This window comes from Dysidea avara, chromosome 2, assembly GCF_963678975.1.
Source record: "Dysidea avara chromosome 2, odDysAvar1.4, whole genome shotgun sequence".
Taxonomy (NCBI): Eukaryota; Metazoa; Porifera; class Demospongiae; order Dictyoceratida; family Dysideidae; genus Dysidea; species Dysidea avara.
The window spans coordinates 16929801-16949876 of NC_089273.1; the positions used below are offsets into that span (position 1 = coordinate 16929801).

General features: G+C 38.2%; 1 protein-coding gene and 1 long non-coding RNA gene across 14 annotated transcripts in view; one reads left to right on the forward strand and one right to left on the reverse strand.

Annotated features, from left to right (window-relative positions):
- LOC136246720 (uncharacterized) overlaps positions 1-19543 on the reverse strand; it is a 52463-nt gene extending 32920 nt beyond the window's left edge. For all 9 annotated transcript variants that reach the window (XM_066038279.1, XM_066038277.1, XM_066038270.1 and 6 more), the window contains exons 1-2: positions 19325-19543; positions 11515-11770 (exon numbers count right to left, since the gene is read on the reverse strand). In XM_066038279.1, coding sequence (XP_065894351.1) covers positions 11515-11717 — 203 coding nt within the window. In that variant the 5' untranslated portion in view covers positions 11718-11770; positions 19325-19543. The remainder of the gene's footprint in view (positions 1-11514; positions 11771-19324) is intronic.
- LOC136246721 (uncharacterized) lies at positions 1239-4068 on the forward strand. 5 transcript variants are annotated; one of them, XR_010696777.1, is made up of 9 exons: positions 1239-1341; positions 1494-1553; positions 1658-1713; positions 1770-2039; positions 2095-2286; positions 2345-2452; positions 2764-3586; positions 3637-3689; positions 3748-4068. It is a non-coding gene; the product is annotated as an uncharacterized lncRNA (long non-coding RNA). The 5 variants fall into 5 exon arrangements; XR_010696778.1 differs by having other exon boundaries at positions 1243-1372; XR_010696775.1 differs by having other exon boundaries at positions 1658-2039.
- Positions 19544-20076: the final 533 nt, after the last annotated feature.

A 20076-nucleotide genomic window follows, 5' to 3' on the forward strand; every position in this document is an offset into this window, starting at 1 on the left:
GCTGGGTTAACATTTAACAAGTATACAAAACATTTACACACTATTAAAGATGATCCATAACTCAATAACAGTTGTTCCTATCCACGGAAATTCGCCATTTAATTTCCAATCAGGACACATACGAGATTAAGCCCATAACTGAAGTGAAACACATGGTGAGAAGTTTGAAACATGGTATGTGTGAGTCACCTTGCTCATTGCTTTAGAACAAGCACGCCACTGCATATTTAAACTTCTCCAAGCAGCCTTTTGATCATTTTGTAGTGTTAGGCTAAAGAAGTAACTTTAATGTTACCATGTGTACATGTGTTGACTAAACAGGAATTCTGCACAGTGGCATCCTATCCAGGAGCATGTCAAATCCTATAGGCAAGGAAGCATGCAACTAACTCTGTAAAAAGCAAAATTTTATAAAATGGCTGCCGTGTGCTATAAAAAGTAATTTTATAAAATTCCTTATTGGGATATTATACACGTACTCAAGTCACATTGTCATGTTATTAGCATAACTCAAACAAAGCTATGGAAACAAATTTGAATAGCACAACTAGTCTGGTCCCTTACGTCAAAATTTTGGCAAAATCATTACATGGCGGATCAAGGCACCAAACTTGGTACAGTTATTCCTCAGCACGTATAACCAAATTTCAGAGAGGGTGCCATCACCCAACCCCTCTGTACCCCTAGTTATACCCTCATATTTAATCTCTAGTGCAGACAAGACAATTTGTTCATTTACATGAAAACAAATCACAAAACCATGTTATTAAGCTTGTTGCAGCTGCTTTGTACACAGCGTGCTTTTCATTTCTCTGGTTTCTGTGGTGAATGAAACTCAAGAAGTTCAAGAAAAGGAGCGCTTTAGCCCTTTTACAGTGTTTGTAAGGTAAACATTCATTAATTGTTTAACATTGTAGCATAGCAACAAGTATCACACTCCAATTAACGATCATCATAATTTACAATATGTGACCGGATTTGACAAAACCCGGCTTCGACGCACATTTAAAAAAAAAAGTTTTATTGAATAAATCAGGCCTACATAACGTAATGCAACTATGGTTCAAGTTTGAAAACCGTACAATAATGCATTGCTTCAATACAAGCCGTCATACATTGTGTACAATAATAAAAACTTACTCTCAGGCTTTTCCGCATACGTGAAGTTGACAAATCGTTGACAGCCGCTTCGACAAATCGCCATTCATGACTCCGATGAAAACCGTAATTATGCAGAGCTCAGCAACACGTGATTTTGTAACACGTGAGGTAGAAAGAATGCAATTTTTGGCGAAGTGATGAATGAATCGTTCTATCAAGAAGTGTATGAACACACTACAAGTAAGGGCACTTCACCTTGATGTCCTTAAAGGTTAGGATTATCATGAGTTTATTAATGAAGCCTGTTTTGGACAACGCGCTTTATATAGAAGTTACTTCATTGTGTCTTTCCTGCAACGTGATTGTGAAGTTATATCGCTGTTTTTTTACAGGTGTTTATCTTAATGAGATACAATGGGTGACTACTGTCTATTACAGGAATACAGTGAAAGGTAAACAATACATAAGTGTTACAAGCTATTTTAAGGGAGTACTTGGCTGAGGACACACCAGGTCTCGTGCTTCCTCTGAGCAAAACTCTCTTATTTTGTTGTAGAGGTACCACTGCCGTTCAAGCGAAAGTCCTGGTGGGTCGATCACTGCTGGCAACTGGTATTGTGATGGCTTCCAAGTTTTGTCACTCAGAAGATTGATTTCTTTCTCAACAGTGTCGCTGGAGGTTTTTACAAAAACTGATCCATGATGTTGTGCTGAAAATCTAAAATGATGGAATTTAGTGATGCCCTTCAGTGCCGTCGTCTTGGTATCAAAGAAGCTAGTCCAGTTGTAGAACAATACGGAAGAGGTGCCATCATAACTGCCAACTAGCTGAGGGTGATTGACTGTGGCTGACCGGTACACAACTCCAGCTATCTCCTCCAAGGTGCTTACCTTCGTCCTTCTAAACAGTCGTTTGAAAAGGCCGAAGCACCAATCGGGTTAGAATTTTGTGTGACCTACAAGCAAGAATGATATGGTTATTTCCACATGTAGCCCCGTCATCACTCTCCACAGTAAATATGCCATCATATACCGATTCTTGTTCTGGCCGCAACAATTATCAGCATGCAAATGTAGGTGGGTCTCACCAAAACTATGTGTCTCAAGGTAATGGTGAAGCATCGAGATGATAGCATTGGACCCCTTACCAACAATGAATGCCTCGTCAATGAGATAGTTAACCTGGTACGAGACATAATTAATCACTGTTGTTTATAATGCTGGTATGTACTTACTTGTCTAGGTATTGCCTCACAGCAGACACCAAATACGGCGCATTTACGGGGAGTGAGAAAATAAATTGGCCCGGGCTGCATAGGATCACTAGGATAATGGACCTGTTTGGAGAATGGTGAGCATTGTTCATACCTAACACCAGTACCTGCTGAGCCATATCAAAACTATAGTGTACTGTTGTTGATAGTAGCAATGGCCTGCTGACAGTCCCAAATGGTGGAGGCTGAAAGTTATCTCCAACAGTATAAAATTCCTTTAAATTTGTGTGAGCTTTTTGGCAGATCTCCTTGTAAAATGTCCTTTCTAATGCAACCAATGTCAGGTGGTTTTCAGCTGTTTTTAATACCTGTTGTGTGTGCAAAGTATACAGTAGGTCACTGTAAGACTAACATTGTGATTTACTCACATTGCTTTTTTCACTGGTAGGTCTGTTTACAGTCTTCAGGATCATGGTGTTATTCTGTTGGCAGGTCCAGCACAAATCGCTCATTGGCTTACCAACAACAATGAATGGAAGGAGTGACCGCCAGTACGCACAAAATGTGGTATATGCCACTATCTGCATTCCAGCTGATCTACATGACTCCTGATAAAACTCCCAGATGGTCTGTGATGTTCAAAATAAACGGGTGAGCAGTTATGTACAGTGGAACCAGCTTTTGGCGGTCACCTGTATAGAAAGACCACCTGTCTAAATTTCAAATCCCAAGAGAGAATTTTATACCCTATCAATCTGTCTAGACAAGCCACCTGCCTATTGCCAAATTTTTTGGTTCAAAGGTAACCGTTTCCATGGTTCCACTGTAATTGACATAAATGACATTTGTGTAAACTTTACCCATACCCGTTTGCTGCGACTTGATGGAAGGAGTTTTATATCGTCTCTTTTATACCCTGGAATCCTTCCTGGAAGTAACAAGGCATTTTCCTCAGCATAGTTTTGTAAAAATTTCACCATGTGCTTCTTTGTTGAATATGGGAATGGATGCTTTGGTGCCCGTTTGGTGTTTTTGTGAACACGTGTCTCTAGTCCATTCTTAATGTAGTGCTGCTTAAGGTTTTGGTGCCGATCTTTACCAACTGCATGTAGGAAGAGGAAAGTTTTCCGACAAATTGTCATACCGTGGTGTTTGTATTTCATTGTTACTCTACTCCTTTCTGTTGTATTACTGTGGCGACCATCAATGACTGTTGATGTCAGTAAGACTGCTGACTCGATTTGCCCCAAGAGGACTAAGTCAAGCTCATCGTGAGTTAAAAAGTTTGCTTGTGCACATGTTTGTATGTAGTGCTCAATAGGGAACAAAGTGCTGCAAGGACTGCCATCAGGTTCTACCAAGTCGCACTTACAAGTACGTTCAACATACTTCCTACATTTTGCTACGTCACGTGATTCTGTAATGTTGCTAGGTATAGATGGCTCACGATCGATGGCTACAAGTGATGGAGTTTCTTCATTATGAGCTGGAGTTACCACAGCTGTGGTTTCAGCAAGTACTTCATTCACCACCAATGGCACAAGGCTGTCATCATCTTCAAACAATTCTATTAGTATACACGGACTATTATACACTAATCAGTTTTTCCATTACTTGTTTACTTGAATTTTAATTATTTTTTTTGTGTCAATCTTAACTATGTTTTACCTCTGTCGGAGAATGCATTTTCATCGTCATTGTACACTGCTTCATTGTATGAAGGTGGCATCTGTTTAAGTCTCTCCACCTTTTCATCGGAATTGCTTTCATCACCTAGGAAAATTACAATAATTTACACCTCTCTCTAGTGTTTCCGCTTTACTTTCTGTTTCATCATTATCCGTCACTTCGTCATTTCCGGTGAAATATTCAGCAATAAGCGCCTCCATTTCATTGCTGTCACTGTTCTCTGAGGAAACGTATTCTTCGCTGGTGAGTGTGTGAAGAATAGAAGTGATGCTTCTAGCAGCCATGGCCTATCTTCCCGCCGAGAAGACAAACCGATCGATTTGTTCGCCATCCGTGTTCTTCCGTGTAAGGTACAGCTTATTCTGTTATAACTCGCTCTATGTGTGCTTAAATAAGTTGAAACTTCAGAGCAAGATGCGTTTAATAAGTATCAATGCATTGGTGTATTAAAAGGAGTTTTTTTAAAATTGCGATATTTTTGTTTTGCTTTTTACGCAAAATATTAGTTTGTGCGTCGAAGCTGGGTTTTGTCAAATCCGGTCACATATGTTCTATTTTTATAGCTGCCTTCTGAAACTAGCTGCACATAGCTTTATGTAGGTCTTACTTAACACCTATGGAAGCCATAGACTAGGACTCATGAATTGTATGCAGTAAACACACTGGAAATTTGAAATGTCCAGTAGACAGTTAAGAGTATAATGGTTTGGAAGTTTACAGAAATTTTCTGGGAATTGTTGAAGAGATTCACAGTTTAGATGCACCCCCAGTTGATGTCAAATTTGAAGGTGACAACTTGGCAGAAGTGCTTTATCAAAACAAAGCTAAATGGCACAAATCTTGTCATTTAAATTCTCTGCTTCTAAATAGCTTTAAAATTCTCTGCTTCTAAATTGCTTTAAAATTCTCTGCTTCTAAATTGCTTAGAATTAGAGCACAAAGAGAAAGAGAGAAGGAGTGTGCCTCTATTAATGATCAAAAGGCAGTCAAAGCGCCATTCGATGGCAAATACTGTAAATGAAGAGTGCTGTATATTTTGTTCAATGCCATCTGGTAAGCTTCATGAGTGTGCAACAATGGAGCTTGATTCTAATCTGCAAAAAATGGCAGAAGATCTTCAAGACACAACATTGATTGCAAAGCTTTCGGGTGGAGATCTGATAGCAACTGAAGGCAAATACCACAACAAATGTCGTATAGTTTACAGGTATCACCACAGAAGTTTTATGTGGCTGCAACAGTCACATGACAATATTGGCGAGAGCATTTGTTGAGCTTGTATGTTACATTGAAAACAGTGTAGAGAATGATGAGTGTATTTTTAAGTTAGCTCAATTGCACAGTCTTTATGTGGAACGTTTGCAATGCTTGGGTATCAGCAATAGTGTTAACAAAACCAGGTTGAAGAAACAGATACTAGATCATTTTTGTGGTGAGTGTCAAGAGCAATCAGATGGAAAAAATTCTTTGCTTGTTTTCAATGAAGGTTTAACAAAAGTTTTAAAGAAGTCAATGAAATCTCGAAATTTTGAATCGGAGGCATTTTTAATGACCAAATTAGTAAAAATCATGAGGCAGAAAATTTTTGACTGTGATTCTTTCCGTTTCTCCGGTACTTTTCCACCCAAATGCCAAGAAAACTCTGTGCCAACTGTCTTGAAGAATTTTCTCTCCATGTTGCTCAATGGACCTCATGTACGGAATCAAGATGATGATGAATCTCAAACTTGTCTTACAATTTCTCAACTTGTGTGCTTTAATGTCAAATCGAAAAGATCTTCTGCTGAAAGCAGTCGACATTTCAAAGACAGAGAAACTCCACTTCCTCTCTATATAGGTTTGAATATTCACTCTCAAACAAGGAGCAAGAAGCTTTTAAATCGTCTCCATAGATTAGGGATTAGCATTAGCTATAACTGTGTCATTGAATTAGAAAATTGTTTAGCGAGTAGTGTCTGTACAAGATTGGAACAAGACGGTGTGGTGTGTCCTTCTCAGTTACTGAAGGATTTGTTTACAGTTGGAGCATTTGATAATACTGACCACAATTTATCTTCTACAACTGCTCAGGGCTCGTTTCATGGCACTGGAATAAGCATATTTCAATCCCCCACTACAAGTAATAGTGGAGTGTGTAGAGACCCCATCATTGTCTCATCACATGGTGATTTATCTAAGTTTTCTTTACCAGAACGTTACACCAATGTTCCAGCTGTCACTTGCAAAATCAGTGAGACAGTTGTACCTCAGATACAGTATCCTGAAACCAAAGGCCGTTTAGAAAATGCTAAAGCTGAAGAAGTAAAATGGACCAAACATGCTACAGCATTGTTGGCAAAGGACAAGCTGGAAGTTGATGATTATGTTTCCTGGGCTGCATTTCATGCTGAAAATCAGCCTAACCTTGTTGATCCCATTTCTGTGGTTGCTCTTTTACCCTTATTTTATATCTGCAACCATTGCCATGGTCAAACATGGCATGGATGTTCTGCGAAAGATTACAGCTTACCTCAATCCAGGTCAGACTCCAGTAATGGCTTTCGATCAACCATTGTTTGCTCTAGCAAAATATGTTCAGTGGTCATGGCCACAGTCTCTTGGAGAAGATGGTTTTATAGTTATGTTTGGAGGTCTTCATATCAAAATGGCTCTGTGGAATACTATTGGTGATTTTCTAGATTGCTCTGGTTGGACAGCAGCTTTGTGTGAAGCCGGTATAGCTACTGCTGGAGTAGCAGATTCCTTCTTGAAGGTGTCACATCTCACTAGAACTAGACGTAGCCATCAGATCACAGCATTGGTGTTAAGCAAGCTTCAGCAGGAAGCTTGGGAGAGTGTGAGAGCTGAAAATGAAGAGGTTTAGTTTGAAGAATGGAAGCAAACAATGATAAAGAATTGTCCCACTTTTCAGTACTGGGATCTTGTTTTAGAGTTTGAAATTCTTGCTTTGATATTCATCCGTGCTCATCGCATAAATGATTTCAACTTGTATCTAGAATCTCAGAAAGCTCTCACTCCATGGTTTCTTGCCTTAGACCATATCAACTATGCACGCTGGATTCCAATTCATATTCGAGATATGGAATCACTTTCAGACAACTTCAGAAATGAGTTTGAAAAGTGCTGGGTGCTGAGATAAACCCATAGCAAATCCTCGTGCATTCCAATTGACCAGGGTCATGAGCAGAACAATGAACTGGTAAAGGGGTCTGGTGGAGCAGTTGGACTTACAGAAAATCCAACAGCTTTTAGAAGATGGATGGTTGCAGGACCAGAGCAGGCTAGATTACTGACTGAATTTGGGAGCCAGTTTATGGAAGAGGAGAATAGTTGGTGCAAGCAACATGAGCAAGGTCTTTCTGCTCAAGACCTATTCCAGAAGCATGCAAACAGCATGTATCAAACCATGACAGGTATGGGCAATCCTTTCAAAGACAATTGTTTAGAGCTTTTAGCTTTGGGTTCCCGTAATTGTGCTAGAGAGTGTAGTTGAAACAGTTAGGAATATCAAAAGCATTGGAGAAACTCAGTACCAAAATTATGTGAATGTTGTGATTAAAACTAGAACTGTTTCAATCCATAAGCCCATCAAGAAAAACTCATTACCTTTACTAAAGAGACAATCCTCCAAGCCTGCTACCAAAAGTGTACAAAAGATAGCAATCCTTAGAAGAGATTGTAATCTGTTCGGCCATTTGTTCATAACAAGCAAGTTTCAAGATGGTAACTTAGATGACTTCTTTTCGCATGAAAATCACCCTTGGCTTCCTTCTATTTCAGAGCATGGAAAGCTTCGCTTGCCCAATAGAAAAGCAGAATTATTGAGTTGTTTGGTGGGTCATTTGTGGAAGCTCCTATCACATTCCATGCTAAAATATTTGATGGCCCTGCTGTTGTCCACTATCTTCCTACTAAGGTCAGCACATTTGAGGAATATGCCAATGAAGTGTTCTTGCCATGGACTAGTCAACAACTCTGTCTCTGTGACAGGATCAACATTATTTGGGATCAGTATGTATCTGGCAGTCTGAAAGACTCTACCAGAGAGAAGAGAGGCAGAGGCATTAGACGAAAGGTACAAGCCCAGACTAAGATACCATAAAAATTTTCTGACTTTCTTCGAGACAACACAAACAAAGCAGAATTGTTTGAATTTCTAACACAAAAGGTGTCAACGCATGAATATCCTAGTGCAAAGCAGGTTTACATTACTTCAGGTTAGTAAATTTACATGTATTATATGGTTTTACATACACTTAAAATTATACTTTTTCATGCTATAGTATGTTCACGTTGAGCTGAATCCTCAAAAACATTTAATAACTCATGGATACAATTACACACGATCTTGAAATTTGGCTCATTTGTAGTACTGCTTGACCCGCTTAAAATATTTCAAAATCTTTTTGTTCAAATGTTTGCCATAATATTTATGGCCAATCAAAATTGTCTAATAAATTTCCTATGGGGAAGCCTTATAAGTACAGTGTCCATTACAGCCCTTTCCCAAACTTGTAATGGAGCCAAACGGTACGTGTCTGTTGTTGACACTTTTGCTGTTACCACAATCATCTCGTTGGCTGAAATGTTAACTCTGTTGAGAAATATCAACTTTTAATTTTTAGCTGTTTTTCAGGATTCAGAACGTGAACATACTAGTATTTGTGCTGATGTGTTACTGATTGAATGGTTTGTTTTAGCCCTGTTCTAGTGAAATATTTTGCTGAATAGTTTGTTAGCATATTTTAAATAAGTTATACAGGCACAATGTGGAGTCTATGAAATTTATAAACCCTCAGGCCCTTAGTAGCGCCCTCGCTTCGCTCGTGCGCTACAGTTCGGGCCTTCAGGTTTATAAATTTCATAGACTCACACATTGTGCCCGTATAACTGCTTTAGACTCTATTTCACATTACACTCAGATTACTTACCTCATCCATGGCTGTTTCTGCTGTAGGCTCGGCTAAAGCGGCTGGTTTTCTTACGATAATAATAGCGCCATAGCAACTATACGTCCTCACGTGACTAAATAATCGCACTCGTTAAATCACTGCACGTGAACAACGCATAGCGATTGGACAAACCCGATTTTGAGCATATGTTATATTGTGCTTGAAGGCGTGGAGTATATTAGAAAACAAGGTGGAGTATATGAGATTTATTACCCACCCAAAACAGCCCAAATAGAGTCTAAATGCACATATTTGTTCCTTTAAAATTATTCATTTTGTTCACATTTAGAGTATTCATTTGGTCCTGCTGTCCTGTAGGAAAATCAGTCATTCGTAAAGGAAGTGATCAGCCTATGCAGGACTGTGATCATGAAGAGGCTGACACAAGGATATGTACTCATCTGCATAATGAATGTTCTTGAAAGAGGAGCCTGCAACATCCTGGTCAGCACAGTTGATACTGATGTCATTGTCTTGCTAATCAGCGTTTACGATAAATTCTCAGAATTCAATGTTTGGGTCAGGTTTGGAACTGGCAACCATATGAAATTTTATGATATCAATTCTATCTGTGAACATCTTGGAGAAGTAAAATCCAAAGGCCTGCCTTTCTTCCATGCTTTTTCAGGCTGTGATACCACATCGCAGTTTCTGTAAATAGGGTAAAAGTCAGCCTGGGAAGCATGGAAGGCATATCCAGATGTTTCAAAGGCCTTCCTCTTTCCCCTAGAGCATCCATTTGACATCCATAAAGCATTAATAAATAAACTAGTGTCCATTTGGTTCTACCTGGGGTACTTAGAGACAATGAGTTACTCTCTAGAATTCCTATGGATACAATTACATGAAAATAACAAGGAGAAAACATCCTGACCACCTGGTAGACTCCTGTAAGCGTTCGAGCGTAAATCAGATGGCTGCAGGTTCGAGGTTACCTAGGTCCAGTCATGGATTTTTTCTCCTTTCTCCAACTTTTCAAACACATCTTAAGTAGCTAATGTCTTTGAGCAGGCTGTAGGATCAGGTGTCCTACAGACCTTTGCTGTAAAGCATTAATAAATAATAATAAAAAATAAATCCTACAGTTGAGATCTACTGAAATGAAGCTGATTGAGCGATATGTGTGTGTGTCTTATATGATAAAACAACTTCACTCTACTCCATCAATGAGCTACGAAAGGAATTGTTTTGCAAGCGATCGATCAAAGATGATGGAAACCATTCCACCAACACAGGTATTCCTTTAGCTAATAAATTCTTTACTTCACATCAATTTTTTTTTGCAATAGCAGGGCTCCCACTAATTTTATTGAGTGTACTGTCGAACTACCAGTACAATACAGATGTTGTCCTGTCAAAACTTTAAAATGTCCTGGTACCAGTTTTGAGTTTATCAATACTCAAAATGTAGTCATGCCAAAAGTAGTATAACAATGTACACTGTTTCTAGTCAAGTGCAACAGGAAACCAGTGCTTTAAGCTATTAAAATGAAGTTTCATGCATCCCACAAGTCAAAGGTAACACTGGTAACAAGGTTTTCAATATATTTTGCACTTTCATAGTGACAAGTACAAGTAGTGCTGGTGTTCACATCTCAAAGTTAGCTGGAGGTAAAGCTTGTGGCCACAAACCATAAACAAGTTAATTAAATAATACTGCCTTTGTAAGGCTGCTCTCCACCAGTTGTGTAGTTATCCAGCCATAATGTCTGGACAACAATAAAATTAAGATTGTCAACCTTATTTCAAGCCCTGAATAGTGTGCTCTTCTTCAACACTTTCTAAGAGCTCTCTATCAAGCAAATGTTTGGGCAACATCCCTGCAAGTCCAAGCAGATAAGCCACCACTAGAAGGATATGACTGGAAACAAGGATATGGCTGGAAACAAGCCGATGAGCTTTCCTGGGAACCAATGTGGACGCTACTCCCTGAGGTGGTTAAAGCTAGCCGAGATTTGATTAAGTATGGCTGCAAGGCTGAGCCTCTTTGTTCTAGGAGATGCAAGTGCCAAGAGGTAGGCCTTCCTTGCACTGCATTATGCCAGTGTGGTGGAATGTGCACATAACATTTTATAATAGAAATAACAAGCTGGTATAATAAGTAATATTAATGTAATATAGGATTTTTAATTTAGCAAGTTTTATTTTCGCTAATCTATAATCAGGATAACAACAATGTAAAATGTATCACTGTACTATACTTTATAATGTGATGGACATATTTAATAGTAATACTAGCACAAAAAGTAAAGACAAGTAGTCGATAGTATATAAAAATATAACAATTTTTATTACTAACTATAGCAAGTTTTAGTTTTTTTTTTGTTCATTACTCTCTACACAAACCATGTACAATAAACTACACCTGCTAATAACCACATGTTAACCAGTTGGGTTAGTTATTACAACACAGGAAAGGGGAGGTCTCCCAATTGTCTTTTATTTAAAGTTTTCCAATTTTCACTCGTAATGCAATAACTTCACATATGGCGGAAACAAGGATACAAAATACTAGTGTGGAATCAAAATTATTTGTTTATTATACCATCATCACTAACCTGTATTTACCATCAATGCAAGAGTGGCACGATTGGTGTCCACAGCATGATGGCTGAGATGGTTTTCTCAAGAGGAGGCGACAGATGAAATATCGGTCAGCTTCAACCTCTACCAGGCTCAGAGACTCCAAACTTTTTCTTAGAAATATCTTAGTTAGATTGACATCAATTCCAATTTGAGCGGTAGACTCCTGACTAGCCATTTATCAGTGATGTACTAGGCTTGGATCAACACTTGAGCTTTCACTATCATGTTCTACACAAAAGAAAAGCACAACATATCACTAAAAGAATATAACTTCTACTACATACACTTGTAACTATAGCAAGTTTTAATTACGTCATCCAGTGATGAATAAATACTCTCCTAAACAACAGACAGTGGCCAGAACAGCAAATACAGTAGAAATCACTTAATAGAATAGAGATTACTGTGACACAGCTGCGACAGGAAATTATAACAAAAAAATTGTTTATGAATCAGTAAATTCATCAAATTTTAATTTGTCAAACACCCATAATAGAGCCCTTAAAATACGAGTTAATAGATCTGTGATTGTTGGTCAACATTTAATTCATCAGTGCTGATGAGTACTACACTAGTGTGGATTAATGATTGTAATACCATATAAGAAAAGTCATATACTATCAGTGTTGGGAGTGACGTGTTACTTATGTAATGTGTTACATAATATTATTACTTTTGTGGTAACTAAGTAATGTAACGAAATATGCTATAAAAACAGGTAATATAACTCAAGTTACTTTACTAACAAATGTAATGCATTACCTAAGTAATATAATTACTGTAATGAATCTAATATTACATATTATTACTACAAGTAATGAAGTTACTAATCTTGTTAGTAATCCGCTGAGTAACGCCTAGCCACAACAAAGTAATGAAGCCAACTGAATGAAGCTTATTCACCAGCTTCTTACTTATAACCAAGATTTGCACATTGTCCAACAACGCAATCATCTCACGTGATAACGTGGTAGTTTCACACGTGACAACTTAAGGCTGTGGACACAAAACAATACATTAATATAGTTACTTTATTTTATGGGCAATATGTAACTGTAATTAAATAGTTCAGTTGCAAGTAATATGTTGTAACTAGTTACTTTTAAAAAGTAACTTGCCTAACACTGTATGCTACGTAACTTATAAAGCGCATACTCTCTATATTAACGCCTGAGCCAAAGTACAGTATGGGGTGAGAGCAATGCAAATGGACTGAAATATTCTCATCTTTTGCTCACTGATTTACTTTCAGCCACTTGGCTGTGACAACTGTCAGGGATTAACATTTTAGGACTTACCTGAGTAGAAAATTAGGTACAATTATAGCACATACTCAGTGATGTTAGACTGATTTATCAAATGGTATGGTGGTACCATTTAAGTAGTGATTGAAGTGAAAATTTTGCACGACACCCAAAATTCTGCCTTTAAAATCATCCTAGGGGTATTTACGCCACAATAACCACTTTATGGAATAGTACTAGTCCATATAATAAATAAAACAGCATTAAATATAACAAAACACTTACAGGTGGCTGGAAAGTCCCTACTTTGCCATTGAGCAAAATAATTGTTATAGACTTTCCCACTGAGCTATGCTGTAATACCATCATTCATCTCTTGTTTCACTACTTTTTGTTGCATAGATCCCTACATAATTTTTTAATTTAAAGTACTTGTATAGCTTCTTTTTTGTATTATGATTGCTATCAACAAATGTGTTAAACTACCTGTACACATCAATTACCAAAAGGTAGAGGGGTTTTTTTTGTAACAGGTGAAAAATGATTATCTGGCATGTAAGTCTGGTGTAATGTATTTCGTGGACTTAACCAACTCAGGAGCGTACCGAGGGGGTTTACAGGGGTTTCAGGAAACCCCTTTGGATTTTACACACTACTTGGAACATTAAGAAATTGAAACATCAGGTTTCATGAATCTGAAATCTATCGTGGAACAGGACAACATTTTAAACTTTTATTTTAGTTAAATAATAGTTTCTAAAATGATAGCAACGCTTATAGCAATTGTTCTGAATTATGATTTTGGTGAAAAGATCGAGATACTCTAATAGAACAGTCAGGTAATATAAACTACTCTAATATAACAGTCACTTAGCTGTAGTGGAAACTCCTTTTCAAAATTCCTACGTACACCCCTGCCAACTAACAAACTAAGTAGTGTACAGTGTATATATACAAACATACAGTGTAATAGGGTTACTTTAATACAGTAACACACAAGCTCCTAATTCAAGAACTTGCACTGTATGACTTAACCACTATAAAGTCCTGCAAGTTAAAATTGAGCTGTGACACCCCAACAATTTCAATTGTGGGTTTCCAATTACAACCACTTGACACAAATATAGTGACCTTGACCTATATATACAGTAAGACTATTTAAGTTTAACCACTGTTACAATTCGACATACGAGCTCTTGAAGAAATGTTGTAGTTTGTCACTGTGACAACAGTGTACACAATCTCAATACAGAACAAAGCATATTACGAAGTTTTGGTTCAATCTCACTCTGATTGAATATAACTGTGGTAGTTTGGCTGAGAAGTTATTTCAAACCAAACAATTCATTTAATCAACAACTTGTAGAAATTCTGCAAGAAATGCAGCAACCAGAAGGCACTGCTCTATTAGAGTATCTTTTTACAAATTTTCAAGAGGGCCTGTGGATCCTACAGTACCCTGAGAAATGAATGCAAGTGTTATGTTACTATACATTGTTGTGCTGTTATACAAAATAAAACAATGCAATTAAGGGTAACAAGTACACAGAACAAGTTGATGTTGTGCTACTTCTAAAAACCAAGCGCCATGCAGCTAGCTAACTCAACTGGAATTAACCATAGATAGTATATGCTACTATGAATTAACCAACTATGTATTTTACAATAGGGTAGTTTTGGGTTGTGCAATAATATTAACTAATTCTCGTATTTTGTAATTCATGAAATTTTCATAGTTTGTTCAATTATGTTGCTATGCACTGCTAAGGAAGTGCTTGTTAAACAAACCACTTTTACCAACATATTACACACAGAAGTATATTCTAAACTGTTTTATAGTTTGACTATCGTGTTTTTTCTCACAAATTCTCTTGACAAAGCCTCAAAGCTGCTCTTCATTTTTGTTCGCGTACGTAAGGGATACACCCCCTTTCAACAAGTGATAGGCTATTCCTAGTAGTGTACGAGGCCTGCACCATTGTTTTTCAGTTGTTAAACACCTGAAAACCTTAAAGGGGAGGTAGTTTACAAAGTCTGAGGAAAGTTGCCACGCTGGTATTTCAGTCCGCCGAAAAGAAACCACCTCAGAGCAAAGTTCACCTGTGCAGAAGTTTAATACAGACTTCATTTTGCTTTTACTTCTTACGTAAAAGCTGCTTTTACCATTATTTAACGATTTTGCTCACGTGGGTGCGTACGGACAAACATAGATAGGTAGATAGGGACCATAGCACATCAATAAAAAGTACTGAAACAAGTTGGAGTAGTGCATTATATTAAATCACAGTAAAACAATAAGAAGTGTATATGGTCCCTACTCTAGCTGAAAATTCCAAATTTTTCTGTGTACTTGTTTGTTAACTTTTTTTGTAAATAATTATTATGGACTGGTGAACCCACGCATCTGAAAAGGCACCGTGCACCCCAATTATAATCTGAAAAGTGAAATATCCAATACGCTTCATTGTCAGCTTTGTTCAACCAGTTACGCAGCATTTCGAATCAAGAACTGTTCGAAAAGCACCTCTGCAATCTACGCATACTGAAAGAAATGGTGCCGCGCGCCCCGGTTATATCAATTATCATCTGAAAAGTGAAGTATCCATTATGCTTCGTTGTCGGCTATGTTCAACCCGTTACACAGCAGTACGGATCAAGAACTGTTCGAAAAGCACCTCTACTATCAAAATAGCCACAATGACAAATACAGACGATTTCCGTTACAAAGGGAAGCCATCATGTGCTATCGCCAAATCGACACTTTTCGCTGTCAGCAAATATGAATGGGACACAAAGGAGGACACTGGTAAGTCCATGAAGAATGCATTGTACGTACTGCGGTATGCCAAAAGGTACCTGTCGGGCCAAAGCAACGTCGAACAGTGAAAAAATCAAGCCCGTAGCCTTAGCCGTTATCAAGTTACTCTTGTCTGAAGGTATCAGTCAGTCAGTCAGTTACTTACTCAGTCAGTAGAAAATTCTGTTAAATAAATTATTTTTAAAATTCCGTAGATATTGTTTTGACTATAGATTGACTAAAGAAATTGTTTTGACTATAGGTTTTTAAACCAGACAGCTGGCCAGGGGCGGGCTGTGAGCTTGCATCTGGTTTACTGAAATTATATTTGTAAGAATGCATGTGTGTGTACCTACCTACCTATGTTTATTTGACCGGTACGAACTCACATCAGCAAAGCATTAAAGATGGTAAAGCAGCCAGGATGTAAGAATTAAAAGTTTGCATTAAACTTTCTCACGCATAAACTTTGCTCAGAGGTGGTTTCTTCTTGGCGGTCAGAAATACGGGTATGGCAACTCTTCATACTTCTTGAACACTCTTCCTTTCGGTTTTATAGACATCTAACAACTTTAAAACAAAGCTGAAGGCCACTTAGACTACCAGAGATAGCGTATCCTTCAAGTTAAAAGGGGAGGCATTAGCCATACTTATATGAACGAAAATGAAGGGCAGCCTCGAGGCTTTCTCTATATAATTTGCATGATAAAACATGGTAGACACACTATAAAACAGTTGAGAAATATTTCTATATGTAATTTGTGGTTTAAAGTGGTTTGTTACAGTTAGCAGTGCATAGCAACATAATTACAAAATAATTCATGAATTACGAAATACACTAAATCACAGTATTTACAAAATTAATTATCCATAATACTATAAACTTAATATAGTCTACATGGTTGCCTAATGGGATAGTATTTAATTGCATGGGTGCTTGGTTTTTATAGAAGTAGCATAGCATCAACTTGTTTCCTGTGCTATACTTCTATGCACTAGTTACTCACGCAGCTTTGAACATGCTGGGAAACAGCTAGACCATTATAAAATCAATCTAGTTTGTTGACCTTTGTTTTGACCACAGTCACAGATCATAGTACAATAGATATTGTAGTGACACCTCATTGTGTTCCATGTTACACTACTCTCATGTAGTTTCTCTACCACAACACTTATCAATTAGAGATTATAAGTACCAACTCTAAAGTATCTGGGCCAAGTGAGTGCCACTAAAGCAAATTATGCGAAATTCATTTTATTGAGAAGAGTAATACGTTGATCTCATGTAAACACCATTGTTATTCAGTTTTGTATTGCAAATATTGAGGGTCAGGTGATATCAAAAATGTAGTCATCTCAAACAATTCATTTTTAGTTTGAATTTTTTTTAAATTACAACATCCAAATACTTTACATCAATATACATATCCTCTGTTGTAATATCCGTACTGAACCAACCCTTAATTAAACCTTTCAATTCTTCACAGCCACATACAGGGCTCAACCCAGAATATTAACCTAGAGGGGGCGAAGTAAGTCGCTTCGGATTCTAGGGGGGTCTGGGGGCATGCTCCCCCAGGAAAATTTTGAAAATTTAGGTGTAAATATACTCAATTTTGGTGAAATTTTACTGTGATGCCATTGAATATTGACCATTGGATTATACAACTTTGGGATCAATTAAACCTTTCCATTTCTCAAGGCTTTAGGTATAAACCTAGGGGGGGCAATAGCTAACCCAGAGGGGGCCTGTGCCCCCCCCCCCCCCGCCCCCCCCCTAGATTAACCCCTGACATATCGTACTCATGTCAACGTTGTGTAGAGTGAATGTCTTCTTTTCCTACTCCTTTTGGCACTGCTTTCAACAACAATATGTGATTAACCACAACCTGAGTGCTCAGTTGAGGTACTGTGCTTCCACTAGTAGTCATAAAATTGACAGGTAAATGAGTAAGGGTGGACGATAACGGAGTAACAATAATACATCCTTGTCCATTCGACACTTTTTGATTTTTAAAACAACTTGCCTTTCTGCTGCCATTTCTTGTGTTCGCTATGCACCATTAGAACATTTTCCTGTAGTGGGATAACCAACCTAAAAGCCTCTGAACTCAAAACTTGTGTTTATTCAATCTACTACTGGTACTGTACTACAGAGAGTATGTGTTCACCTGAGCCCCTGCCAAATATAGTAATATCAAAGAGATGAGCTTGTGCTCATTTCCAATGGCTTTGTACTGGAACACTATATGTTTTCATGGTGTAAAGTTGGCCCACAGCTGGCCTAAGTAACAAGAGTTATTAACAAGAAATGAGGCTCAGGTGAATGCAAACGACTATAAAGGGTGCAAAGTGGGGATGGATTAGGTGGCACTTAGAAGTTTCCAATACAGTACTGTACAACAGGAAATTTTGGCAGAAGGAAAATATGATGAGTCCACACTTTATTCATCTAGTCTCACGTAGCCAAGCTCCAAAAGGAGGTAAGCACCGTGTGAAGAAATAGGGTCTGGCTATGCGAGACTGCACTTCATCGATATTGACAAATTAAATATTGACAAAAATCTACAATCATCTAAACAAATACTTTTAGGGACATTTACAGATGTTGGACAAATTAAAGTAAACTGATTAGCCAATGTTAAATGCACCTATTAATGTAATCCCCGACTACTTGAGGTGGGGATATGCATCACTGAAAATTACATTCCCCCACTTATTGGGGGATGTACTGGCAGTGCAAACCATGACCAAGTCTTGACTTGCAAACCCCGGGAATACTGGGGCTAGGAGAGGATTTGTAAGGTCGTGTGGCACTGGTCTAGCGATGAGTTAGTTTGAGTGAATTCTAGTATGAATGCAGTAGCTAGCACCCAAGACGCTCCTTGAAAGCACATACCTTTGCTACCTGAGTGAATTTCTTTAGTGAAGAAGCGATAATTTCCATCCCTGACCTTTCCCCACCCTCAGCCCGTATCTGTGGTAGTTGGGTATTACATTGATAGGCACATTACCGTATAGTCTAAATATTTCAAGGGAGGGACATTTTTTTTTTGCTGATTTCATAGTTTTGGGAATTACCAGTGAAAACTTTATCCTTAAAATATTTAGACCTCCATTTATTTTAATAAATTTTGGGAGTGTTTGTAAATCAGTTAGCGGAAATTTTGGTTTTGGCCAAATTAAAAAATTTGCCCCTCTAAATCTTTAGTTATACGGTACAAGGGGTAGTCACTACCAACACTCCTGTAAAACCATTTGTGACCGGGATCAAAATCGAATCGAACAATCAAGAGGTTATTTTACACTGAATCAAGCAATCAAGACATCCTAAAAAAGGACAATCAAGCATCTTAGAAAGCCACCTTGTAAGTAAACCGAGAAATTATGAGGCTTCTATGCTAGATTGTCAAGGGATCAAGGTACCTTTTTAATGAAATCAAGCAACCAAGGTGCATTTTCGTCAATCAAAATTCTTGATCCCGGTCGCAAATCGTTCTACAGGACTATTGGTAGTAACTATCCGTTGTGGTATGCTTCGTCAAATTTCACAAAATCTTTAGAATCTTTTTGATAGCGCTTAATTCGTGTCAACCCTCCTCTGTTGGCCCGCTTACAATCTATATCTTTTGTCTCAATAAGCGGTCGAGACTAATGTCACGAATCTGCTCGCAAAAATTAACAAATCAACGAAAAGGCAACCACATTCAATTGTTGGCAATAAACTACGTTACAACTTACTGAACGCATCTAGCCAGGTGATTGATAAAAACGTTCACCACTTCCTCAGTCGAGTCCTCAGTTTCTATTTCACCCGGCCGGTTTCACCAGAGCTGTTGACAAGTTTAACTCCACTCGCTAGTCTTCTATTCATAGGCGCAAGAAGTTCTCTCTGCGACTCAAGCAGCGGGAGGTCCAGCTGAGGTCACACACCTGTAGATCTGACAGGTTCCACGTGACTAACCATGCCAAATAATGGCGCCCGCCCCATTTACCAGCCGCAAGCGCAGGCTCGACTGGATACGAGACCAGGCCTGCGAAAGCAGGACAAGTACACAAACTACATCCTACCACACAACTCAATAGCTACTGGAATAACTATTGTATATACAGCCAATTATATTAAAGGGCTGAAAATTGTTTGGCCATGAAAACATAAAAGGCTTAATAAAAATAAGTCATGAAAGTTTGATTCACATGCCGAAGGCCCGTAATGCAGTCACCTTTTCGCTGTGATGCCACCAAGACAATTTTTTGTCATTTAATGTTTTTCCAAGCCTAATGAGTCAGCCATGTATTTCATTTTCTTTTGCCATAGTCCCTACTTCACGACTGGCTTACTATCCCATTCAGGTTCCTCATTGAGTGGATATAGTTGTCTAATAAATAGTCAACAGTGGCGGAGAAAGTAGCTGATATGAGGGGGGAGAACTGACCGGAGTATAGAGTCTCTGGTAGCAGGGGGTCTGGGGGCACAGCCACCCAGGAGCTGT